Below are 23,016 nucleotides of genomic sequence, written 5' to 3'. Positions count from 1 at the left end.
CAAGAAGATGATCAATAATCAGCTCAATCATTAGGTTGATCAGGTTCTGGTCATGTACTGTAAGTGGAGGCCAGGTGTGCTGCTACCTGTGCCCCCTCTCTGTGCCCCTACCTCTCCGCCCTCTCCCCCGGCGGGGGGAGGGGGCGTTGGTAGGGGTGGATGAAAGCGGGGCGGGGTCTGTGGAGCCGGGAAGCTTCCTGCTAGGTCCTGACTGTCGCAGTCCCTCCCTCCGGGGCTGTGAGGCCGTGATCTGTGTGGGCGCGGCCTGAGCTCGGGTCCTTCTCGTGGAAGGCGGGGGGATCGTCCTCTCCCTCCGTCCTGACCTTGTGCTGAGGGTCGTGGTCAGGGTTCGAGGCATCCTGACCCGCCTTCTGGTAAGGTGAGTTTGAGTTGAGTCTGTACTGAGCGTGCTCAGGAGAAAGCTGCTACTGTGGCTAAAGGTGGGGTCTGCTGACCTCTGACCTTTAACGCTGGAGGACCCTGCAGGCCCCTCCCCTGGCAGTCTGTCAGTGTTCAGGTCTGGACTCAGACTTCGAAACAGCTGACGGACACATGGTGGCGGCGGGTCCAAGGGCGGAGGGCCTCTGCGCCACAGGAAGCCTTTAGGTTGGTTTTTGAGGATGCGGTTGGTGCCGGGCTCGTAAAACCTGACAGGAAGTCGTTTGTATTTGACCTTTAACCCCTGCAGGTCCAGTGGACGCCGCTTCTTTCTGCAGCGCTTGGAAGCAGAGCCTGCTGCTGGTGCGGGGGTGGGGCCAGAAGGGGAACAGAGCAGGTAGACCAGCGAGGTCCGTGGCTGCACGGGTGTGACGATGCTGGTGTATGGTGGAGGAAGGCATCGCCACATCTGCGCCTCAGGTGTCCTCTCTGCTGTGTCGTGATTAGCTAAAGGGACGCTGGTGGGTGGAGCCTCCAGAGCCTGCTGATGGACGGCTGGGACAACCAGCTGGACGGTCTGTGTGCTGTGACTGACTTTAACAACCTGAGGGAACAGAGCCAAGTGAGACATCCTGCAGGTGTGTCCAACAGAAGCGGATAGGGGTCTGATTTACCTGACACCTGGACGCCACTCGGAAGACCCGCCTCTTCCTCCTCCTCTTCCTCCTCTCCAAACACGCCGACTCTTCATCATCCCTATCCACCAAGGGCAGGACTCCTGGCTCCGCCTCCTCAGCCTGATCATATTTCTTATTTCGCCTCCTCCTGCCATACCTGACAGCAATGACATCAAGGATGAGCCTGGACCGTGTGTGGACATGAACATGTGGACAGGTTTCTTACCTGGCGAGGGACTCGGAGTCGAAGTAGCAGACGAACCTGCCTCCTCTGAACTGTCGGACCAGCTTTTCCACCCGCTGCTCGTCCTCCTGTTCAATCTGGGCCCAGGTCTTCCCCCTAAAAGATTCTGGCATATGTTCAGGGGCAGGCAGGATTTCCTCTACAGGCAGAGTCCAGAATCCCTGGTTCTCCCCGGCCCCACCTCCTGGTCTGCGCTCGCTGTGAAGTGCTGAGTCTAACTGGGAGGAGTACACCTGGTCCTCCAGGTCAACCTGAAAATCCATGAGGTGGCTCACGTCCTGCCCCTGACACTGACTCGCCTGGACAGGTGTGTCCTTAGAAGTGTGTCCTTGGTGTAAAACCACCTGCAGAGAAACATCTTCAGTACAGATAAAAACCCTGACCCCGCCTTCTCTGGCTGACACACGGGTACCTGTACAGGCGAGTCCCAGTCTTCACTCTGTGTTTCCATGGAGACCGGAAGACTGAGGTGGAAGCTCTCTGCCTCCTCCCGCTCACAGGCAGTGACACCATGACAACACCTCTGGATGACCTGGGGCCCAACAAAAACAAATACCTGTTCAGACCCTTTGCACCTGCTAACAGGAAGTACACAGCTGCTAGCATCTAGCACATTTTTATTAGAAGACACAAACCTCTTCAATGGTCTGGTCCAAGGGGTCACTGTGGTCAGAAGAGAAGGCTTCCTCTTTCTGAACCTCCCTCCGCTCCTTCTGCCAGCTCAGCCACGGCCTCAGCTCTGTGGGGGCCTGGCAGCTGCATGTGGGGCCAGTGCTCAGGTCTTGGTGAGGCTGGGGCTCAGGTGCTCTGTGGGGCTGTGAGGAGGATGAGGTGTCGCTTGCTTTCCTCCTGTTGGTCTTCCTGTGGGCTTTTCTGTGGACAGAAGGTGGAGCCTGAGACTGAGGGGGCGGGGTCTGACACTTGGGGGACAGGACTCCACTGTGTGTAGTGTGCCCGGTGAGGATGGCCCCTTCACACTCTCTAGTTGGTGCAGACAGCCTCTCCTGGCTAGCTCTCTCTCCTGATTGGCTGTGGGTTCCATTATCTCTCTGCTGATTGGCTGGCTGACAGGAAGCGTCATCAGAACTGGGCAGGTGTTCCCGGGTTCCCTGGGACCGACTGCCGTCGTCAGAGAAACGAAGCTCATCCAGCTCTGCCCTCGGCAGCAGAGGGGCAGAGACCGATGGGAGGTCGGCGTGGGACGGCCTGGTGGGAACACAACCATGTAAACAACAATGGACGATATGCAGCAACAGAACAGGCGTGTGTGTTTTTCACCTGTGCTCAGATGTTACCGAGAGTAATGGTAGGTGTGTTGATACCTGGGGTCATTGTACTGGTGCGGGTGGTGTTGCAGGACATCCTGCAGGAAGCGCTCCAACAAGGTTAGTTTGGTTCTGCTGCTGGCTGAAGAGACGGCGCTGGAGCCTCTGGAGGACGCCCGGACTGAATCCAGGTGTCTGAGACTGGACAAGTGCTGAGGAAACGTGTGAGAACATGGACAGGTTGCTGATTCTGATTCCGCAGGTCACATGACTACTAATGAGACACAGGTGTACCTGGTCCAGGTTACTGTACAGGACTCTGCAGTATCCACAGTAACCCTGCCTGCTGGGAACACCCCTGGATGGCCCGGGCTGAGACTCCAGCCACATTCTGTCAGAGACAACCCAGATCAGCTGAGCACACACTCACCTGTCTCAGGTAACTGACTGTGTATCTGCATCAAGTGTAATGGATTTCACACAGAAAGTTGGACGGGGTTTGTTGATTCATGGGACGAGGATGACGGGTACACTCACCTGCTGTCTGGCCCCGTCTTCCTCTGCTCATCTGAACACACACACAACATGTCAGTGAAACATCAAGGGGGAAAATATGACTGTCTGTCTGTGTTTTTACCTTCATCGGAGGAGTCCGACATCCTGAATGGAAATCTGAAACACGCACACAAACGTAGTAAGTAAGAGATGATTTGATGTAAACATGAATGAATGTTGAGGTGTGTGAATTTAATAAAGGATTATTTTATCTTATGTACAGCCCACCTGGAGAAAGTGCAGCCGTCACTGAAGGAACTGTCCAATCAGAGCCCTCCATGCTGTAAGCAGCGGTAACCAGGTGAATGCTTGAGAGTCCATGAGCCTCAGGAGGCAAACAAACGACACTGTAAGTCTGTTTTATTATTGCTGTGATCATCATCCTTAATCTGATCATCACATGACTCATAATCTGTTTGATCTGGTCTAAGCCAGCTGTTTGTCATAAAAACATATGAAAGTATTCGGATTACTGGCTGTTTCCCCGCGGGTCAGTCTAAAGCTATGATTGAGTGGTAAAACAAACAGCTCCTATGTTTACTGTCCATTTCGTTTGTCCAATCACATCGCAGGTACAGAACAGCACTGATTGGCTGCCGCTTCACATCGACCTGTAATTGGCGGATGTCTAAAACTAACTAGCAGCAGCGCAAACGTCCGCATTTAAACCCGGCTCGCTAATTCCCGGTTTAACTCCGCGTTAAACCGGACTAACGGTAACCAAGACGACGCTGCTGTTGACGTGGCTCCCGTTATGGCAGCTGTTAGCGTTAGCATGCGGCTAGCGTGTCGTTAGCCTGCTAGTTCAAGTGTTCCTGCAGAGCAGCCGATAGGCGGCCTCAGATCAACGACTCCGCGAACTTTCATCGATATTTGGGTTGTGTACCTGCAGCTGTCTGTTATTGTTTACTTTCCCCACAGATTAAAGTCTTCTTCCGCCGCGCGCTGCTCCGCCGCTCCGTTGTTTCCGGTCTGACTCTTCTTCTTCGGCTCAATTGACGGCAGAGAGGGAGACCGCCTATAGGCCACGGAGAGAAGTGCAGCTCTGTTCAAATTACACTCATGTTAAAAATTCTAGTCACAATGAAAAACAAACCACTTTATTCCCAGTCTGTAGATTTAAGTAAACTTTATACTCTGAAGTGTATCCTGTAAAACACTGTATTTCACTTTTATTGAATGAAAACCGGACAAGTTGACTTGTGCTGAAGTGCTTTTATTTTTATTGTGACGCTTGTTTTTAGATCTTGTTAAATGCAGCAACATCCATTGACTGGACAAAATCTTCAAATGCTGTAATTTTCTCCTCCAGGATGTCTGTGCCCACCTGTACACAAACACAAGCATTAAGCACACACACACACAAACACAGGACACACAAACACAGGGAGAAGGGATCACCTTGTCGTCTTCCACCACACAGCTGATCTGTAGTTTCTTGATGCCGTAACCCACTGGGACCAGCTTGGCTGCAAAGACATCCATAGGATTATTTATTGATCAGTGTCTGGTGCTTTTACCTGTACAGCTGTGGCTCAGAGCCTCAGAGAGTAAAGTGTCCATCAGTCTTCAGCCGAAAGATGGTGTGTTAAATCATCACAGACTCTTGAGATTAGTAATCAATAATCAGACTCTTACACTGTCCCCACAGCAGTCCGTCCATCTGGATGCTGCGGACACATTCCTCCAGCTTGGACATGTCGGTCTCATCATCCCACGGCTTCACATCCAAAAGGATCGACGATTTGGCGATAAGGGTGGGTTCTGAGAGAGGAAGGAAACAGTTAGTTACTACGGTAACAACGCCGCCTGCATTTCAACGGAGGCAGAGACTGTTCAGGTAAAGTAAAGATGTCCATCAGGCCATCAGCCGAAAGATGGTGTTTGGATGATCATCACGACAAGCCGAATCTTAGAAGAACTGACGCGTGTGCCTTCTAGGACGTACTCTTTGCTTTCTTGGCGGCGTACTCAGCCAGGCGCTGCTCCTTCAGCTTGGCTGCCTCAATGTCTTCCTGCCAGACAAAGATCAGGGTCAGACTCCCACCCACAAGGCAGGCTCGGAGACATTACTGTGACCTCACCTCCTCATCAGAGCCAAAAAGGTCGATGTCATCGTCGTCCTCGTCCTTTGTGGGGGCAGCAGGGGCAGCGGCGCCTGAGGTGGTGTCTGCCACACCAGCCGGGCCGTACTGACCCAGGGGCTTCTTCACACCTGGAAGACTAACAGGAGGAGGGGTTTACCACGCTGTCACCCCTGTGCAAGTCCCCCTGATGACGTCATCCTCACCTGTTCTTCTGGCTCTGGTAGGATTTGATGTGGTTGAACCAGCGGAGGGCGTGGCAGAGGTCAGCCTGGGGTGCTACCGAGATGGCCTCAAAGACGGCCACATCTGCCTGAGAAGGGACGAATCTGAGGATGTGGAAATGACGTGATTATCCTCTCAGCATGCACTGGAGGACACGTCCATCTGGTATCACACAGTCTGACACTGTCTGATCGACAAAGATCAATTAAACTGATCACCTTTGAACAGTACATACTCGATATAAAAACAGGCAGTGATCTGAGTGGACTCAATAACACGTAGCATCAACAGCTGCATGTTAGCACCATGTGGCTCCATGCTAGCAGAGTGTGACGCTAACATGTCAGAGCTTCGTCACATCAAACTGAATAAAAACCGATTATAATGCAGTCCGATAAAGTGGGACTCCTTCTCGGACACTGTCAGATGTGGTCCCGGGTACTGAACGGCTTCCTGTCACTTTATTTTAACTTTTAAACTCCCTCGGCTAACGGCTAACCGTTAGCCACATTAGCTTAGCGCGGCGCCAAGATGGCGGCGCCGGCGATAGCAGCAGCGGAGTTTATAACGGAGTGTGAGCCGATGGTTCGGTTCGGTTCGATGAGCACTGACCCCTCAATGTAGCTGCGGTCCGCCAGGAAGTCGTTCAGCACCTTGAGGCCGGAGGCGGATTTCAGGTCACCGAAGCCCATGATGAAGGAGATCCAGAAGGAGGAGGAAGGAGCCGCCGGAGGAGAAAGGAGAAGGAGGGAGGAGGCGACAGAAAGCGGCTTTATACAAGGAGGCAGACTCCTCCTTACCAGACTCCTCCTCCGCCTGCAGGCCGAGCGGGTGGAGGAGGAGTCTGGTAAGGAGGAGTCTGCCTCCTTACCAGACTCCTCCTCCGCCCGCGTCTCAACTTTATTTAAAACACGATGACAGACAGGAAGGAGCCTTGGTTCAATGTGCAGGAGGAAGCAGTGAGCTCCAGCCTTTAGTAGGAGCTCATGTTGGTGTGTAGATGTGTTGTTGTGTGTTAGTGTGTTGTTGTGTTGTTGTTGTGTTGATGTGTGTTTTATATAGTGTTATTCTGAGTGTTTTCAGTCTGGATGTCAGTAACAACATGTTTTCTATCACCTGTCTAACTGCAGCTTCTTCTTCTTTGGTGACAGATTGTTGTGTGTTGATGTTGTGTTGTTGTGTTGATGTGTGTTTTATATAGTGTTATTCTGAGTGTTTTCAGTCCGGATGTCAGTAACAACATGTTTTCTATCACCTGTCTAACTGCGGCTTCTTCTTCTTTGGTGACAGCCGGGGTGCTTGGGGTCAAAAATGTAGTCAAACCTGTCATACAGTCATGTGACCTGCCCTGCTATTGGCTGCTGGCATGGATGAGCCTGAACACACTGAGACTTGTTGACGCTCTGAGCCGTCTAACCAGTGGCTCTGTTTGTGACTGAAGAAGAGTCCGTTTACAGGACAAGAGAGGAAGAGCGATGGGTCAGTCGCGCTCCTGCATCGGGCCGCAGGTAAATCAGCTCACCTGACACGCTCAATGTGTTTCCTGCAGTCACACCTGTCTTTGTATCACCAGGTGATCCTTGTTGGTCTGGACTCTGCCGGGAAGTCGACTCTGCTGGCCCGGCTGCTAACAGGACAGGTGAGCACGCCCAAGGGAGACGGCACGATTTACCTGCTGAGGCTGACTGTGTGAACTTTCAGGTGGTGGAGACGTCTCCGACCATCGGCTTCAATGTGGGGACTCTGGTCCTGGACAAGAAGACATCTTTGACGGTTTGGGATGTTGGAGGACAGAGCAGCATGAGGCCCAACTGGAAGTAAGGACACCACCCGGCACAAACAGACAAACACACACATGCACACAAACCATCTTTGTGTTCTCCAGGTTCTACCTGGACGACTGTAAGGCCCTGGTCTTTGTGGTGGACAGTAGTGACCGGGGACGGATGGCGGAAGCCCAGAAGGCCTTGAAGAAGGTTCTGAGTGAGGAGAAATTACGAAGAGTTCCTCTGATGGTCCTGGCCAACAAGAAGGATCTACCCAACTCCCTGACCATACGGGAGGTACAGACCTGCACTAGTTCTCCTGCAGGAGGGCGTGGTTTAGAACCAAGTGGTCCAGTTAGACTTCTCCTCACCTCCATTCTCTCTCTGCTCAGGTCTCCACCCAGCTGAACCTCCACAGTTACAGTGACCGGCTGTGGGAGATCCAGGCGTGCAGCGCTCTGAAGGGCCTCGGCCTGCAGCAGGCCTTCCTGTCTGTCCACAAACTGATCAAGAAGAGCTGAGGCTGGGGGGGGGGCAGACCATCTCCACCTTTATTTAAAAGAGCTCAATAAAAATGTTTCAAACACACATGCTGGGTTGAGTCCGTTTACAATCAAACAGTATTGTGATCATTATTGATCTTCACTGATGATTGGCTCCTTGTCTCTACTTCTGCTTGCTAATCATGTTGCTGTGGTCTGATCTGAGCATGTGCAGACTCCTGAGACTGACCCAGGACTGGAAGAGCAGCAGGACCGGGACCAGGACCCAGAGTCCATTAAAGAAGACCAGATATATCCACAGGTGGAGCCAGCTGGACGTGTCCAAGTGAGGACTGCCCAGCAGCCAATCAGGACAGAAGGTCATCCAGCCGCCATACAGCTCGCACACGCTCAGAGCGATCTGCAGGAAGTGTCTGACAAGAACAGGAAGGTGAGGTTCACAGAGTCAATGGACGGTCTCTACAAGTATGACGAGCTGTACACTGCCTGTGGTACTCGTTGTAGTATCACCTGTAGTACTTGTCCCGCAGTATGGCGTGTATCAGCAGCAGCCCGAGGAGAGAGCCGAGGACCACGGTCAGAATCTCTACGGAGACAATGGTTGGATCGGAAACTAACCAGCGACTGTCGGCTTTGCTGTACTCCTTCCCTACAGGTGAGAGACAAACAGGAGGACCGTTAAAAGTCCTGACAGACGTGGAGACAGGTCCAATCTGTAAACCTCAAACTGAGATGAAGGATTAATGAGTCTGCAGGACCAAAGTGATGTGTCCGTCTGTGTCAGTGTACTCCAATACTTCACAGAAGACCGAGGAACTGGACTTACAGAGCTCAGCCAGCGGACCCTCAGATGTCTCCACTGTCCCAACCAGAGACATGTAAACAAAGGGTCCTTCCTGAAGACAAAAAGGTAAACAACCAGAGACAGGTAAACAACCAGAGACATGTAAACAAAGGGACCTTCCTGAAAACACAAACAGTAAACAACCAGAGACATGTAAACAAAGGGTCCTTCCTGAAGACAAAAAGGTAAACAACCAGAGACAGGTAAACAACCAGAGACATGTAAACAAAGGGACCTTCCTGAAGACACAAACAGTAAACAACCAGAGACATGTAAACAAAGGGACCTTCCTGAAGACACAAACAGTAAACAACCAGAGACATGTAAACAAAGGGACCTTCCTGAAGACACAAACAGTAAACAACCAGAGACATGTAAACAAAGGGTCCTTCCTGAAGACAAAAAGGTAAACAACCAGAGACAGGTAAACAACCAGAGACATGTAAACAAAGGGACCTTCCTGAAGACACAAACAGTAAACAACCAGAGACATGTAAACAAAGGGACCTTCCTGAAGACACAAACAGTAAACAACCAGAGACATGTAAACAAAGGGTCCTTCCTGAAGACAAAAAGGTAAACAACCAGAGACATGTAAACAAAGGGACCTTCCTGAAGACACAAACAGTAAACAACCAGAGACGGGTAACAACCATGAATTAGAAGTAGCTCCTCCTACCAGCGTCAGGTGGACAATGACATCATAAAAGAGCCACAGCAGGATCCTCCTGTCTTCTGCAGAGCGGTTTCCACCATATCTCTGTGTTAGCAGGACAGCAGCTAACAGCTGGAAGCTACAGGCTAACAGAGACAGGATGGACACCAGAGAGAGACCGAGGGTGGTTGGGGAGTCCATGTGCAGGCAGAGAAGACGGAGACGGACACAGGAGGACTCTGGAGGAGGACAGTGAGGAGGTTCCTGCGCAGACAGGACTCCCAGCTGAACCACACGCCTCAGACTTTGATCCACTTTTCCTGATTGGTTGTTGGTTCAAAACCTGGTCCTGCTTTCTCTGATTGGCTGAGCATACCGCCCCATTCTGTGGCCCCACCTCCTCCCTCCCTGACAGGAGGTCAAAGGTCAGCAGCAGCATTCTAGCAGAAAAAGAGTTTTATAGCCACAGAAGAAGAAAAGTCTTAAGGTCCTCTGTGTTGAGGTGAGTACAGACAGGAAGCAGACAGTGTTCAGTGATTTTATTGATTACATGCAGATTGATTGATTGACATGTGACAGGAAATGTTCTTTGGCAGCTCAAATGTCAAAATAAAAGAAAAAACAACATTTGACAAACAAACAAACTGATGAATCAATCAGTCTGATCAGTTTATCTGCTGATCTGGCAGCTCCACGACAAACAAACAGGCTCGTAATTGATCAGCAGATCACTGAAATGATTTGACTGATAGGTAATATCAATTATTGATCAGTGATTCCCAGCATCAGACATGCAAACAGGAACCTCTGAAGAATGTGAAGGTTTGGAACAGGTGACTCAGTGGAATGTTGAAGGCTGCAGAGATCTTTGGGGTCAGCTCACGGTGTCCCTGAGGAGTGTTCCAGGAGCCCTGGACAAACCGCAGAGCCACACCTGGCAGTTCAGGTGAGGCCTTAGAGCCTCCAGAGCAGCTTGGGAACTCTCAGAGGCACCTCTAGGGAACTTCACAGGAAGTTGTTGCAAACAAATTCACCCTCACAACCTTCAAGAACTAAGAAACATTTATTATAACATGTGATATGTGTGGAGGCTCGGAGGTGCCTCAGGGTGACGCCTGGTTTGGTTCCTGAGGGTGACCTTGGTCTGTGTTTGCAGGCTTCTGCTCAGCACCATGTTGACCTCTGAGGTCAGGACGATTGACATGTTTGGGTTGTTGATCGAGTCGATCATGTAGCTCAAATTGTAACCTATCAATAATAAAAACACACAGATATACATGTTCCACTCCTCAGGCCTCAGCTCATCCTCTGCACTCTCACTGCACGGTGCCTTCATTCTGTGCCCTGCATGTTGTGTGTAGGTACATTCTTTATATCTTATATTTATTCTTATATTAGTTCTCAAGTTATATGTTGTGGGGTTGAGAGTAATACAGCTCTCATGGCAGTACTGACAGTAAAGCTGTCTTAGCCTTGACTTCATTGGAACTTGAACCTAAAAATCAGGACGTTTAGATCTGCGGCTCATCAGAATAATCATCAATCACTAACAAAGTTTAAAGGAACAGTCCACTTTATTTCACTCTCAAGTCTACCTGTAAAAATGACGCTAGTTAGGAAGCCAGCTACTTAGCTTAGCATAAAAGGATTGTAAAGGAGTCTCAGTAACATCAGAGGAACTTTGGCTAAGGAGGGGACCAACCACTTTATGCTAAGCTAGGCTTTAATTTCAATCCTGAAGAAAAGGAAGTGGAACTGTTCCTTTAAAAATGTCTGCTTTCTGATTGGTCACACTTCAGATTTAGGATCCCTCCTCCTTCTCCTCCTCTGCCTTGCCCTCTTCTGTTTTCTCCTCCTGAGGGAGGGTGGAGGACAGTGCATACTCCTCACTGACTCCCTCTGAGACCACCGACACCTCAGCCTCCACTACAACAGGGGCCTCCTCCTTCACGTCCTCCTCCTCCTTCACCTCCATCTTCAACTCTTCCTCCTTCAGCTCCTCTCCTTTGTTCTCCAGCTCCTCTGGAGTCAGCTGGGCATGGACTTCAGTGAAGGGAACCTCCTGTTCAGTGCTGCACAGCGGGGAGAGCTGGACTTCAGCCTCAGTGGTGAGGACCTCCGCAGGCAAAGCAGAGGCCTCCGGAGGCTGAGAGTCGGAGCTGCTGCGAGGCTAAGAACAGAAAGAGAGGAACTTTACCAAAACCAGCACACATCTGAGGGGAACTGTGGGACCTGACTATCTGTGTACCTTCCTGATGCTGAAGGTCAGAGGTGAAACCTTCAGACTGGAGGTTTTCTGTTTGATCTTCTCTCGTTGTTCTGCAGAAACGATCTTTGTTCCGATCTTGGTCATTTTCTTCTCTATGTTCTGTCTGGAGAACGCCTTCTTCAGACTGTCAACCTGTTGAAGGGGAGGCACTGTTACACCTGTCTGACCAACTGTTACGGCAGTCTTCACTTCTTACCTTCTTCAGGCTGGACCGCTTCAGCTTCTCAGCTCTGGACTTCTCCATGTTCTCCAGATCGTGAAGCCATGCCTCCTCTTCCTCCAGCTCTGCCTCCAGGCCCACATCCTCATCAGACGAAAGGTCGATGGTCTGCAGTCCTCCCTCTTGGGAGCGGTTGCCATCATCAACACCTGGTGCCAATTCCTCACCTTCCTCCAAGATCTCATCACGAGGGAACGGAGGAGGATCTTTTACAAAAACACTGGTAGGGATCTCATTTTCCTCCTAATGGTGGGAGAGCAGGAGAACATCAGAAGGATGTTAGGAGATCTAACTCTATCTAGAGAACCTAGTAGGACCAGACAGACAGTGAGACCTAAGGACCTCTGGAGGAAGGAAGAGAGACCCTCGGCTGCAGAGCTCACATGGAAGCACACACACCATAACACATACACTGATGTGCCCGCTGAGGAATGCTGGGTATTTTGGGAAGGTAGGAATGTTTAGTGTCAGTGAGAGAACACACACACACACACACACACTCTGCTTCCTGTTAACTAATAAGAGCTGTAACCATGGCTGCAATAAGACAAAATGTCTGATTCTGGTGTCAGAAAGGCGTCTCTGGCTCCGCCCCTTAATGACATGCAGCTCTATGATTGGTCCGGTGAGTCATGGACACCCAGACGTGACTTTCAGGCTGACTGTTACTATGACAACCAGACCACCTGACAACAGTCCAGTCTGATCCCCTTTTCCAGTTCACTTCCTGCTCCAGCTGGATGACCAAATAAGGGAATAGAGCAGAGGGAGGTCTGCTGGTTTGATGTCCGCTCTTTCAGACTACATCTCCCAGCATGCATGGACCATGTGGCCGGCTGACCTCTGTGTGACCTCTCTCTGTGTCACCCACCTGGAAGATGAGCACTTTGAAGTTGTTCCTGTTGATCAGGTGTGCGTGGTTCGCCTCCAGCTTCTTCACCTGGACGCCCTGTCGCTCCATCTTATCACGCACCTGCAACAGCAGGAAGACAATCTCATCCAACTGACGGGTGACCGGTGTGTCCCCTGACAGGCGTGATGCGTTTACTGACCTCTTTCATGGTGACGGACAGCTTGCGACTCTTGTCCAGCAGCTTGCTGACGGTGTTTGAGGTGTGACTGTGGCTCTTGGACAGTTTGGTCATGTCCGCCTGGATCCCTCTGACCACACCCTCCATCTCCACCTGGTGTACCTGAAACACAGCCCCCGGCACCAACCAGAGGTCAGCTGGGGTCCTAACAGCTTTGTGTCCTCTGAGCAGAGACTATGCAGAGTCAGGAAGTCTGAGGCTCTGTGAGTAAACAGGTTTGCTTGATGCTGAAACATGTCAGGAATCCACTCTCAGTTTAACATCTGGCAACCCATCTGTTTAACCCTTAGCTGAAAGGAGTGAGAGGTCAATCAGCTGCTTCCTGGGTGGAGTTTGGTTCGGCAGGACATCTGCACTGTCTCTATTTTTAGCCGAAGAAAAAGACGAATGTTTGTGAGTCTGTTAAATCAGTTTGCTCTGTTAGTATTTCCTACAAGGTTCAGTTCTAAAACCTGAACCATCGGGCGTGACTGTCAGAACTCTCACTCTCAGACCTGGTCTCCAGGTTTGCCCCCTTGCTTACCTCCATCTTGTGCTGGTTTTCTTGCACGGTGTCCAGCATGTTGACCAGTTTGTCCAGCAGGGTGAGGACTGTGATGGCGTTGACGGGACCCTGACCGATCTTCTCTGGGTCAAATCCAGCCAGGGGGGAGGCTTCGTCCTCCTCCTGTTGCTTCTGTGGGTCCTGCTGCTCCTGGTTCTGAGGGGGGACCAGCAGGTCTTGGCTCTGGTGGGTCTCAGTGGTAACCATGATGACGCCGTTGGTCCAAAAACTCTACAAACTCTCCCTGATGCAGAAAACCTTCTGTCTCTGCTTCTTCCGCCCTCTCTCTGTCTCTGCCTTCCTCTGTGTGTGTGTGTGTGTGTGTGTGTGTGTAGGCTGCATTCTGATTGGTTGGCTCTGAGGAAAACTTTCCATCTAACTTCCCAACTGTGGAAACATCCACACCTTTAACTCCTTCATTGCCAGATTAGCTGCATGTTTGGAAGCACAGCGGGGAGCTCTGGATGTGAGAGTCTGTGTTCCATGGCTGCCTCCCTTCAGAGGAGGTGGAACCTCTGTGGGGTTCCTGTTCTATCACAGAACCCTGTACACAGAACAAAGATCCCACACTGTCACAGCACTGGAAGGGTTAACTTGCTCTCTTTGCTGTCTTCGGCCTGAAGCTAATGTCTCTCTACCACACCCAGAGGGAAGGGGGGCTGTTACCGTGGTGACGGGGCAGGAGGCACTGTTTGTGTTTGGAGAGAGAGAGAGGGAAGTTGAGCGTCTCTCGCTCATGTTTTAAAGGTGAAGTCATCTGGAAGGAAACCTTTCTCTCGCTCTCTCTTCCTCTCTTTGTGTGAAGGTCTCTCTCCCTGTTCATACAAAACCAGTCTGTGCCTGTTCTCAGGGTTGTTTACTTCTATACCTGTGTCCATCGATAAACCTCCACAGTCCTGTTTATGACCCAGCAGAACATGTATGTACGTGCGCTGCAGTGAAATATGGCAACATGTTTACATAGAACTGAAATGGATCTTTGAAGAAGTGAGGAATATTTAGAACCCCGGAGCAGTAGCACACTGAGTGATAACAGTACCGTGGCAGGATTCTGCTAAATGTAGATCAGAATCAGAATCAGAATCAGAATCAGAATCGAGTTTATTGCCATGTAAGTGAAAAAGATTGAATCTTTCCTGAGAGAAATTCCTCAGAGCAAGTGTACTGAGGAACCCCCGGTCCTTAGAACGGTGGGTCTGTGTGTACTAATGATGTCGTCAACTGGAAAACAGGAAGAGCCTGTGTAATGGAATTCACACAAACACAGTACTGTGGTATTACTGCAGTGTGTGTGTGTGTGTGTGTGTGTGTCTTTGGAAATTCTTTCCTGTGGGAAGCAGAGTTGAAACATACAGTAAATAATTATTACTTAAATACATATAGATAGGTACACCTGTAAATAACGAGCTTATCCATCCATCTTCTGAACCCACTTTGTTCTGGAGCCTAACCCAGCTATCTACAGGCCAGAGGCGGGGTACACCCAGGACAGGTCGGCAGTCCATCAGGGCAACATACAGACAGACAACCACTCACACTCACACCTACATTTAGAGTCAACACTAACATAACTAGCACGTCTTTAGAATGACGGCTGCAGCTGGAAGTGAACCGGTCACCTTCGGTCGGTCGGTCGGTCGCCTTCGGTCGGTCGCCTTCGGTCGGTCGCCTTCGGTCGGTCGGTCGCCTTCGGTCGGTCGGTCGCCTTCGGCCTTCGGTCGGTCGGTCGCCTTCGGTCGGTCGGTCGCCTTCGGCCTTCGGTCGGTCGCCTTCGGTCGGTCCGTCGCCTTTGGTCGGTCCGTCGCCTTCGGTCGGTCGGTCGCCTTCGGTCGGTTGGTCACCTTCGGTCGGTTGCCTTCGGTTATATATAACCACATAACAGTAACCAGATACGCAGCAGATTTACTAGAAAGAGAATATGGTGACAGATATAAAATTGTATGGACAAACAATAGAGCAAGAAAAAACATTCAAATTCCTCGGTCTGTGGTTCGACAGCACTTTGACCTGGAATGAACATATTTTAAGAACTTGTGCTGAATGTAAAGGAATTTTAAATCTAATGAGGCGCCTCACTGTGTGTGAGTGGGGGCTGGTAGGAGGGCTTTAAGGAAGATATATACTGCACTGATACGGCAGATGTTAGATTACAGATGCTTTGTTTATGGATCTGCTGCTAAAACTCAGTCACAGAAAGTGGATGTAGTCCAGGCCCAGGCTTCAGATGATGTTGTGGAGCACATAAGAGCATCTCCTGCTGCTGCAATCCAGGTGGGAATGGCTGAAATGCCCTTGAAATTAAGAAGAAAACAGCTGTTGATGAATGACTGGACACATCTTCAAGGGCATTCTCAGGACTGTCAGCTACACCTCCATGGCTCTGTCCTGCAGTCCAGTCCCACCTTTACTTTATAGAAAATAGACACAAGTACAAAGGGTTAACAACTGCAGCTATGTTAGTAAATGACAGATTAGAGAGAGAGTATAAGGAATATGTTGCTATTTATACAGACAGTTCAAAAGATCCCAATTCAGGAAAAACGGGTTTTACAGCAGAGATGATGGCAGTAGTAGCAGCATGCAGTGGGTGGAAGATACTAAGTCTGACATAAGTCTGACAAGGCCATGATCTGCTCAGACTTTCACTCAGCTCTAGAATCACTTCAGTCGTCTTCATCTCAGGATGTTCTGATCAGGATAAAAACTGAAATATATCTGTTGTTTGTATGTGGGCTGCAGCACATCAGGGTGTAATACGCAATGAAAGGGCAGACAGACTAGCAAAGGGAGCACTTAAACTGGACAGTGTCATGGTAACAGAATTTAGCAAACTAGAAGCAAAATCTATAATCCAAAGATATCTCCTGAAAGAATGGCAGAAGCAGCGGGATGAGGAAGTAACAGGAAGACATTTATTAGTTCAATTAATTTATACTCAAAGGGAAGCAGGCAGAGTGAGACCAGCAGGGGGCAGTACGACAGAAGAAAGAGGCATTACAAGGCTCAGACTTGGACACACTGGGTTAAACAAAACACTGAAGCTAACAGGTAAACACTGAAACTAACAGGTAAACACTGAAGCTAACAGGTAAACACTGAAGCTAACAGGTAAACACTGAAACTAACAGGTAAACACTGAAGCTAACAGGTAAACACTGAAGCTAACAGGTAAACACTGAAGCTAACAGGTAAACACTGAAACTAACAGGTAAACACTGAAGCTAACAGGTAAACACTGAAACTAACAGGTAAGCTAACAGGTAAACACTGAAGCTAACAGGTAAACACTGAAGCTAACAGGTAAACACTGAAGCTAACAGGTAAACATACATCAGGGCTCTGGAGGATTGTTGTTTTTATTACCGCCACCTACTTCAGTATAGTATAGGTGGCGGTAATGCACCTAAGAGTAGGATGCCACCCGCCAATAAACTAGAAGAAGAAGAAGCAGCAGCAGAAGAAGAAGAAGAAGAAGAAGAGTTAGCAGGAAGTGATCCGCTGACGGAGCTCGCAGCAGCATCTAACTTCTTCTCTCCGCGGGGATAACATGGCGTTCATCACGGCCAACTGGAACCCGCTGGGAGAAGCGTTCTATCGGTCAGTTGTTGTCTGTTCCTCTGGCGGCAGCTAGCATCTGGCTAGCTCTGCGGCTGTATACATGCTAACGTAAGAATAGCTACACAGCTGAGGTTCGGTGGGTGTGCGTGTTGTCGTCATGTGACCATGCTAGCGATAGCTAGCCGTTAGCTAAAAACACTGTCATTGAATCAGAGTGTAAACAGGGCGGGTGATGTCAGGCCGCAGCCAGCGGCAGCTTTGGATCGGTGGCTGGAGGCTGCAGCCTTTGAACGGTGGCTGGAGGCTGCAGCCGCAGCTTCGGAGCCTCTGGGTGTGTGATGCTTCTTTACCTCTGGATCAATATGTTGTGATTTGTTCGCAGTAAGACGGAGCTGTACGAGATGTGCTGGAACATACGAGACGGACTCAGAGACAGTCTGGTGGCTGCAGCGCCGTACGGAGGCCCGATAGGTACACACACTCACACAGTCTCTCTCCCCCTCCGACCCCAAAGCTGTGTCCCTCACCTGGCTGTGTCCCTCAGCTCTCCTCAGGGAACCCCACAGACGCTCTCCCAGCTCTCGGCCCCAGTTGGAGATTTATTCCGCCTCTGGTGTGTCCATCGCGAGCTTCCCGGTACGTGTAAACAGACCCGTTCTCCTTGACCTGTCACATCCTGTTTATCAGCTGCTTTGTCTCTCACCTGTCTCTCAGTGGAAGAGTGGTCCCGTGGTCCAGCTGGGTTGGACAGTCAGCGATGAGTTGTTGTGTGTCCAAGAGGACGGATCGGTTCTGATCTACGATCTGTTTGGATCCTTCAAGAGACACTTTAGCATGGGACAGGTAGTCTGTGTTCTAACCAGGTCGGTCTGTTTGCATGCTAACTAGCCATTAGCAGATAGAGACTTGTCCTTTTCTATAATTACAGGAGGTTGTCCAGAGTCAGGTGTTGGAGGCGAAGGTATTCCACTCTCCCTATGGAACAGGTGTCGCCATAGTAACTGGCTCCTCCCGCTTCACATTGGCAACCAACATTGATGACCTGAAGCTCCGCAGGTTACCTGAAGTCCCAGGTAATGGCTGATGATCTTTCAAGTCCCTGTCTCCACCCGTTTGTCTCCATCTGTCCTTCTCTGACCTGTCTGTCCCTCACAGGTCTGCAGGGGAAGCCGTCCTGCTGGGTTGTCCTCACTCAGGACAGGCAAACTAAAGTCCTGTTGTCCAACGGCCCTGAGCTCTACATCCTGGACAACACGTCCTGCACTGCAGTGGTGAGACAGTTAGACGGACAGCTGGTCAGGTAAGTGACTAAACTAGACTGACCTGTCCACCTCTATGTCTTCAGTGTCCTCCAGGTCTCAGCCCTCAAGCTGGAAGCATCGTCCAGATGTCTGTGTCCTTTAGCTATAAATATCTGGCTCTCTTCACTGACACTGGACACCTGTGGACAGGCTTGTCCCACCTCCAGGTGAGCTACTTCCCTGTGTGTCTCAGCTGAGGGGGCGGCGTCAGTGTGTCCAGCGTGTGAATGAGTGACAGGTGATTCTTTTTTTATGCAGGAGAAGCTCAGTGAAGTAGACACCAAAAAGACTGTGACGCCCAAACAGGTGGTCTGGTAAGCGTCCCCGCCTGAGCCCATCTCACCTGTCTGCCCGCTTGGTCCTAATGTCTCACCGTCTCTACCTGTACAGGTGTCGCAGACCAAGGAGTCAGCAGCCGTCTGTGGTGCTGATGTGGGACAGACTGCTGATGGTAGCTGGAGTGTGCAATGACACCATCCAGTATCCTTAAACCAGTTCACACTGAACCCTTCGTCCGTTCCCTCAGGGGGGGGCTCCGTGGCTTAAACTGCAGGGCCTCAGTATTTTCTAGTCAGATCATGTTTGACCCTTAACTCTGACCTCAGGTTCCCCATCGAGGATCCCTGTGTTTTGGTTGGAGAACTGGACGGAGTTCGGATCATCAGCTCGGCCAATCAGGAGCTGTTACAAGAGGTTCCTCTGGTCTGTCAGGACATCTTCAAGATCGCCTCTATGGCTCCCGGAGCTCTGCTCTTGGAGGCACACCGGGAGTACGAGGTACCGTCTGTCCGTCTTGACAGTACTACAGAATGTCTAGGATCTAGGTCTGACACGCATCTGTCTATAGAAATCGAGTCAGAAGGCTGATGAGTACCTGAGGGAGATCAAGGAGCAAAGCATGCTGGGAGAAGCAGTCAGACAGTGTGTGGAGGCAGCAGGTCACGAATATGACCCCAGCACCCAGAAATCCCTGATGAGAGTGAGAAACGCAGGAAAACATGTCTGCAGCGCCCCCCATGCTCTGTGTTTGACTGTCATGTGGTGTCTTGTCCACCAGGCGGCGTCCTTTGGGAAGTGTTTCCTCACAGACTTCAGTCCAGATCACTTTGTGTTGACCTGCAGAGAGCTGCGGGTCCTGAACGCCGTCAGAGAGAGCAGTGTGGGGCTCCCACTCACACACACCCAGTATCCTGTCCCACAGATGCATCATGGGAGATGTAGTGTGCAGTGTTAATGGAAATATGTGTGTAAAAGTGTGTCACTGTTTTAAGAACCTTGACCTCTGGCCTCAGATTCAAACAGATGACTTTACAGGTGCTGACTGACAGGTGAGGTAACTCCCATCTGTACCGCCGCCTGGTCCCCCCCTCTCTGTCTCACCCCCTCTCTGTGTCTCACCCCCTCTCTGTCTCACCCCCCCTCTCTCTGTCTCACCCCTCTCTCTGTCTCACCCCCTCTCTCTGTCTCACCCCCTCTCTCTGTCTCACCCCCCTCTCTGTCTCACCCCCTCTCTGTGTCTGTGTCTCACCCCCTCTCTGTCTCACCCCCTCTCTGTGTCTGTGTCTCACCCCCTCTCTGTGTCTCACCCCTCTCTCTGTCTCACCCCCTCTCTGTGTCTCACCCCTGCTTAAGGTTGGTATATCGACAGTTTTACCCACTGGCGATTGAAATCTGTCGTTACCTGAAGATTCCTGATTATCAGGGTGTGAGCCGGGTCCTGAAGCACTGGGCGTCCTGCAAGGTAACCTCTGTCCTGACTGACTGCCGTCTCACCTGTCCCTGTGTTCTGGTCACTTACCTGAATGAGGATGTGTGTGTGCATGTGCAGGTGCAGCAGAAGGACCTATCGGACGAAGCCATCGCTCGAGCAGTGTGTGTGAAGGTGGGGGACTCTCCTGGGGTCTCTTACTCGGACATCGCAGCTAAAGCTTATGAATGTGGACGCACCGAGCTTGCCATAAAGGTACGTTTGACCACAACAGTGTGGCGTACTTCCTGTGGACATCTCTCTGACGTCCTGCGTCTCCATTAGCTGTTGGACTTCGAGGCTCGGTCCGGAGAGCAGGTTCCTCTGCTGCTGAAGATGAAAAGGAGTCAGCTGGCCCTTAGCAAAGCTGTGGAGAGTGGAGACACTGACCTGGGTGAGTGTCCGTCCCTCCCTGTCCGCCTGTCTGTCATGTGACACTGATGGGTGTGTCTGTGTGTGTGTTAGTGTACACAGTGGTGAGTTACCTAAAGAATGAGATGAACAGAGGAGACTTCTTCATGACTCTTAGGAACCAGCCAGTTGCTCTCAGCCTCTACAGACAGGTACCTTCCTCTTCATCACTACCATCCTGTCACTCCTCCTCCTCCTCAGCCTGAACCGACACTTAACGTTGTGTCTTTGTGCTGCTCTGGTTTGTTGTCAGTTCTGTAAGCTGCAGGAGCATGAAACTCTGAAGGATCTGTACAATCAGGATGACGATCACCAGGAACTGGCCAACTACTACGTCACTGCGAGTTACAGAGAAAAGGTAACTGCGCTGTCAGCCTGGCAGTGGCTAGCGGCGGCTAGCAGTGGCTAGCAGTGGCTAGCAGCGGCTAGCGGTGGCTAGCAGTGGCTAGCAGCGGCTAGCGGCGGCTGTCAGCCTGGCAGCAGCTAGCAGCGGCATGTTTGTTTCCAGTTAGTTCACTCTTGCTCTCGTCTGTCTGTAGAGGTTGGAGGGGCGCCTCTCTCTCCTGCAGAGTGCAGTAGATGAATACAACAAAGCCAAGAACGAGTTTGCTGCAAAGGTAAACAAACGGATCTGATCATGTGATCCTAGTGTCGTTTGCTGATTTGTTCGTTGTGTGTCATCAGGCCACAGAGGAAGAGATGCGTCTCCTCCGCTTTCAACGTAAGCTGGATGATGAAAAGGGGGCAGGGCTCCTGGGACTGTCTCTGCAGGTGGGTTAAGGTGACCTGGCTAGGTAAAGGGTGACCAATTAAAGTGATGTCACTTCCTGTTTGTCCAGGCGACCATGGAGGCTCTGCTGGCATTAGGACTCCACAAACAAGCAGAACAACTCTACAGAGACTTCAGAGTACCTGACAAAAGGTGAGACACCCAGGAAGTGGTGTCACAGGAGGCCGGGATGACTTCCTGTCTCTCACCCATGTCTCTCCTCACTCCTGTCTCTCACTCCTGTCTCTCCTCACTCCTGTCTCTCACCTGCGCAGGTATTGGTGGCTGAAGCTGAAGTCTCTGGCAGAGAAGGAGGAGTGGGACGAGTTGGAGAAGTTCTCCAAAAGCAAGAAGTCTCCAATCGGTTACCTGGTAAGAAGAAGCCCTGTCCCTTCAGCAGCAGCACTGTCTTCAGTTGAACTACATTTCCCATGAGGCCCTGCTCTCTCCCCTCAGGCATTTGTTGAAGTTTGCATGAAGTGTAACAACAAATATGAAGCTAAGAAGTATGTTTCCAAGGTGACACCCGAGCAGAGGGTCAAAGCTCATCTGGCTGTTGGGTAAGAAGACGAGCTGTGACATCAGGGGAGGACAGGCGAGCCCTGAATGCTCAGCTGACCTCTTCTCCTTCTTGTCCTCACAGAGACCTGGAGGGGGCGGCGGACGCAGCGATCGAGCGCAGGAACGAATCGGAGATGGCAGCAGTGCTCTCAAGATGCTCTGCCTCTGACCGCCCACTGATTGACAGGTTGAACCGAGCCGCCGCGGCCAAAAAGTGATCTCCACTGACTGTCTGCGCCACGACGGCGGTGCCCCCCCTGCCACTAAGTCATGTGATATGAGGCGTTGCCACGTTTCTCTTCTTCACGAGTGATTGGTCTGTGAACAGTGCTCTCCTGCTTCAAGGGTTATTGGAGCCTCTGAACTTGTAGTTGCCATGGCGATGATGTGTGTCCTCCTTGGACAGTTTGCTGTGGTTGCTTCTTGCACCGACACATGTGGACGTCTTTCTGCTCCTTCACATTAAAAGCTTTCTGCTGTCACCCCAGAGCCTTTTATTATGAAAGACTGCATGCTGTTTATTCATCATGTGATCCAGAAGTCTGTCAGAAGACGTCTGTCTGTCTCTCTCTGTCTCCGTCTCCCTCTCTCTCTGTGTCTCTCTTACTCTCGCTGTGTCTGTCTCGCTCTCTGACTCTCTTGTCTCTGTGTCTGTCTCTGTCCCTCTCTATCTGTGTCTCTCTCCCTCGCTCTCTGTCTGTCTCCCTCTCTTTCTCTGTCTCTCTCTCTCTGTCCCTCTCTCTCTCTCTCTCTGTCTGTCTGTCTGTCTCTCACCTGTCTGTCTCCCTCTCTCTGTGTCTCTGTCTCTCTCTGTCTGTCTGTCTCAGTCTCTCTCTCTCTCTCTGTCCCTCCCTGTCTCTGTATCTCCCTCTCTCTCTCTGTCTGTCTCTGTCCCTCTCTGTGTCTCCCTCTCTCTCTCTCTCTCTCTCTCTCTCTCTCTCTCTCTCTGTCCCTCTCTGTGTCTCTCTCTCTCTCTCTCTGTCTGTCTCTGTCCCTCTGTGGCTCCCTCTCGCTCTCTCTCTCTGTCTGTGTCTCTCTGTCTGTCTCTGTCCCTCTGTCTTTCTCTCTCTCTCTCTGTCCCTCTCTGTCTGTCTCTGTCCCTCCCTCTCTCTCTCTCTCTGTCTGTCTCTATCCCTCCCTCTCGCTCTCTCTCTCTGTCCCTCTCTGCGTCTCTCTCTCTCTCTCTCTGTCTGTCTCTGTCCCTCTCTGCGTCTCTCGCTCTCTCTCTCTGTCTGTCTCTGTCCCTGTCTCTCTCTCTCTCTCTGTCCCTCTCTGTGGCTCCCTCTCGCTCGCTCTCTCTCTCTGTCTGTCTCTCTGTGTCTCTCTGTCTCTCTGTCTGTCTCTGTCCC

General features: G+C 51.0%; 6 protein-coding genes and 2 long non-coding RNA genes across 9 annotated transcripts; 4 read left to right on the top strand and 4 right to left on the bottom strand.

Annotated features, from left to right (window-relative positions):
* Nucleotides 1–12: 12 nt before the first annotated feature.
* On the bottom strand, nucleotides 13–4,047 carry zdbf2 (zinc finger, DBF-type containing 2). Its single transcript, XM_028399236.1, has 11 exons — nucleotides 4,006–4,047; nucleotides 3,348–3,444; nucleotides 3,202–3,236; nucleotides 3,102–3,132; nucleotides 2,859–2,955; nucleotides 2,622–2,776; nucleotides 1,935–2,505; nucleotides 1,712–1,831; nucleotides 1,282–1,643; nucleotides 1,053–1,212; nucleotides 13–982 (listed from the first exon to the last, which is right to left on the bottom strand). The coding sequence occupies exons 3-11, from the start codon at nucleotides 3,221–3,223 to the stop codon at nucleotides 83–85; spliced, it is 2,418 nt and encodes an 805-aa protein (XP_028255037.1). The 5' UTR covers nucleotides 3,224–3,236; nucleotides 3,348–3,444; nucleotides 4,006–4,047; the 3' UTR covers nucleotides 13–82.
* Nucleotides 2,919–4,316, top strand: LOC114431666 (uncharacterized). Its single transcript, XR_003670188.1, has 3 exons — nucleotides 2,919–3,258; nucleotides 3,343–3,468; nucleotides 4,041–4,316. It is a non-coding gene; the product is annotated as an uncharacterized LOC114431666 (long non-coding RNA).
* Nucleotides 4,317–4,319: 3 nt separating this feature from the next.
* Nucleotides 4,320–6,201, bottom strand: eef1b2 (eukaryotic translation elongation factor 1 beta 2). Its single transcript, XM_028399239.1, has 7 exons — nucleotides 6,041–6,201; nucleotides 5,410–5,532; nucleotides 5,204–5,342; nucleotides 5,068–5,134; nucleotides 4,758–4,883; nucleotides 4,521–4,588; nucleotides 4,320–4,446 (listed from the first exon to the last, which is right to left on the bottom strand). Exons 1-7 carry the CDS (start codon nucleotides 6,118–6,120, stop codon nucleotides 4,360–4,362), a joined length of 690 nt encoding a protein of 229 aa, XP_028255040.1. The 5' UTR covers nucleotides 6,121–6,201; the 3' UTR covers nucleotides 4,320–4,359.
* A 79-nt stretch (nucleotides 6,202–6,280) lies between these two features.
* arl11 (ADP-ribosylation factor-like 11) lies at nucleotides 6,281–7,756 on the top strand. The gene is made up of 6 exons (XM_028399241.1): nucleotides 6,281–6,420; nucleotides 6,719–6,936; nucleotides 7,002–7,067; nucleotides 7,130–7,245; nucleotides 7,314–7,491; nucleotides 7,587–7,756. Exons 2-6 carry the CDS (start codon nucleotides 6,904–6,906, stop codon nucleotides 7,713–7,715), a joined length of 522 nt encoding a protein of 173 aa, XP_028255042.1. The 5' UTR covers nucleotides 6,281–6,420; nucleotides 6,719–6,903; the 3' UTR covers nucleotides 7,716–7,756.
* Nucleotides 7,728–9,418, bottom strand: ebpl (EBP like). The gene is made up of 4 exons (XM_028399240.1): nucleotides 9,221–9,418; nucleotides 8,524–8,593; nucleotides 8,208–8,346; nucleotides 7,728–8,110 (listed from the first exon to the last, which is right to left on the bottom strand). The coding sequence occupies exons 1-4, from the start codon at nucleotides 9,395–9,397 to the stop codon at nucleotides 7,861–7,863; spliced, it is 636 nt and encodes a 211-aa protein (XP_028255041.1). The 5' UTR covers nucleotides 9,398–9,418; the 3' UTR covers nucleotides 7,728–7,860.
* LOC114431665 (uncharacterized) lies at nucleotides 8,046–9,226 on the top strand. Of its 2 annotated transcripts, XR_003670187.1 has the most exons (3): nucleotides 8,046–8,127; nucleotides 8,353–8,947; nucleotides 9,118–9,226. It is a non-coding gene; the product is annotated as an uncharacterized LOC114431665 (long non-coding RNA). The 2 variants fall into 2 exon arrangements; XR_003670186.1 differs by lacking the exon at nucleotides 9,118–9,226 and having other exon boundaries at nucleotides 8,353–9,068.
* A 302-nt stretch (nucleotides 9,419–9,720) lies between the features above and the next one.
* Nucleotides 9,721–13,678, bottom strand: cavin2b (caveolae associated protein 2b). Its single transcript, XM_028399238.1, has 6 exons — nucleotides 13,300–13,678; nucleotides 12,738–12,878; nucleotides 12,557–12,658; nucleotides 11,662–11,928; nucleotides 11,445–11,597; nucleotides 9,721–11,366 (listed from the first exon to the last, which is right to left on the bottom strand). The coding sequence occupies exons 1-6, from the start codon at nucleotides 13,525–13,527 to the stop codon at nucleotides 10,998–11,000; spliced, it is 1,260 nt and encodes a 419-aa protein (XP_028255039.1). The 5' UTR covers nucleotides 13,528–13,678; the 3' UTR covers nucleotides 9,721–10,997.
* A 3,078-nt stretch (nucleotides 13,679–16,756) lies between these two features.
* Nucleotides 16,757–22,156, top strand: vps16 (VPS16 core subunit of CORVET and HOPS complexes). Its single transcript, XM_028399235.1, has 24 exons — nucleotides 16,757–16,917; nucleotides 17,261–17,349; nucleotides 17,423–17,514; nucleotides 17,593–17,721; nucleotides 17,807–17,951; nucleotides 18,034–18,149; nucleotides 18,224–18,346; nucleotides 18,438–18,493; nucleotides 18,570–18,659; nucleotides 18,785–18,956; nucleotides 19,027–19,158; nucleotides 19,237–19,364; nucleotides 19,472–19,507; nucleotides 19,812–19,920; nucleotides 20,008–20,142; nucleotides 20,212–20,320; nucleotides 20,392–20,489; nucleotides 20,591–20,695; nucleotides 20,877–20,954; nucleotides 21,022–21,108; nucleotides 21,177–21,259; nucleotides 21,382–21,478; nucleotides 21,563–21,666; nucleotides 21,750–22,156. The coding sequence occupies exons 1-24, from the start codon at nucleotides 16,868–16,870 to the stop codon at nucleotides 21,883–21,885; spliced, it is 2,499 nt and encodes an 832-aa protein (XP_028255036.1). The 5' UTR covers nucleotides 16,757–16,867; the 3' UTR covers nucleotides 21,886–22,156.
* Nucleotides 22,157–23,016: the final 860 nt, after the last annotated feature.

Source organism: Parambassis ranga, chromosome 2 (genome assembly GCF_900634625.1).
Source record: "Parambassis ranga chromosome 2, fParRan2.1, whole genome shotgun sequence".
Lineage (NCBI taxonomy): Eukaryota > Metazoa > Chordata > Actinopteri > Ambassidae > Parambassis > Parambassis ranga.
Note: the sequence above shows the minus strand (reverse complement) of the source record. Positions and strands in the feature narration are given on the sequence as shown.

Bases quoted from the DNA above. Each gene is read 5' to 3' on its own strand.
- zdbf2 (XM_028399236.1), bottom strand. From the start codon at position 3,223: ATGTCGGACTCCTCCGATGAAG. The intron at 3,133-3,201 runs GTAAAAACACAG...GTGTGTGTTCAG, and splicing joins GTCGGACTCCTCCGATGAAG to ATGAGCAGAGGAAGACGGGG. The intron at 983-1,052 runs GTAAATCAGACC...CTGTTCCCTCAG, and splicing joins GAGTGGCGTCCAGGTGTCAG to GTTGTTAAAGTCAGTCACAG.
- eef1b2 (XM_028399239.1), bottom strand. From the start codon at position 6,120: ATGGGCTTCGGTGACCTGAAATCCGCCTCCGGCCTCAAGGTGCTGAAC. The intron at 5,343-5,409 runs GTGAGGATGACG...TCCTCCTGTTAG, and splicing joins TACCAGAGCCAGAAGAACAG to TCTTCCAGGTGTGAAGAAGC. The intron at 5,135-5,203 runs GTGAGGTCACAG...TTTGTCTGGCAG, and splicing joins TTTTTGGCTCTGATGAGGAG to GAAGACATTGAGGCAGCCAA.
- arl11 (XM_028399241.1), top strand. From the start codon at position 6,904: ATGGGTCAGTCGCGCTCCTGCATCGGGCCGCAG. The intron at 7,246-7,313 runs GTAAGGACACCA...TGTGTTCTCCAG, and splicing joins AGCATGAGGCCCAACTGGAA to GTTCTACCTGGACGACTGTA. The intron at 7,492-7,586 runs GTACAGACCTGC...CTCTCTGCTCAG, and splicing joins ACTCCCTGACCATACGGGAG to GTCTCCACCCAGCTGAACCT.
- ebpl (XM_028399240.1), bottom strand. From the start codon at position 9,397: ATGGACTCCCCAACCACCCTCGGTCTCTCTCTGGTGTCCATCCTGTCT. The intron at 8,594-9,220 runs GTAGGAGGAGCT...TTTTGTCTTCAG, and splicing joins TCATTGTCCACCTGACGCTG to GAAGGACCCTTTGTTTACAT. The intron at 8,347-8,523 runs GTAAGTCCAGTT...TCTCACCTGTAG, and splicing joins GGGTCCGCTGGCTGAGCTCT to GGAAGGAGTACAGCAAAGCC.
- cavin2b (XM_028399238.1), bottom strand. From the start codon at position 13,527: ATGGTTACCACTGAGACCCACCAGAGCCAAGACCTGCTGGTCCCCCCT. The intron at 12,879-13,299 runs GTAAGCAAGGGG...GCTGTGTTTCAG, and splicing joins AAAACCAGCACAAGATGGAG to GTACACCAGGTGGAGATGGA. The intron at 11,598-11,661 runs GTAAGAAGTGAA...CCCCTTCAACAG, and splicing joins AGCGGTCCAGCCTGAAGAAG to GTTGACAGTCTGAAGAAGGC.
- vps16 (XM_028399235.1), top strand. From the start codon at position 16,868: ATGGCGTTCATCACGGCCAACTGGAACCCGCTGGGAGAAGCGTTCTAT. The intron at 19,508-19,811 runs GTGAGGTAACTC...CCCCTGCTTAAG, and splicing joins TTACAGGTGCTGACTGACAG to GTTGGTATATCGACAGTTTT. The intron at 20,321-20,391 runs GTGAGTGTCCGT...TGTGTGTGTTAG, and splicing joins GAGTGGAGACACTGACCTGG to TGTACACAGTGGTGAGTTAC.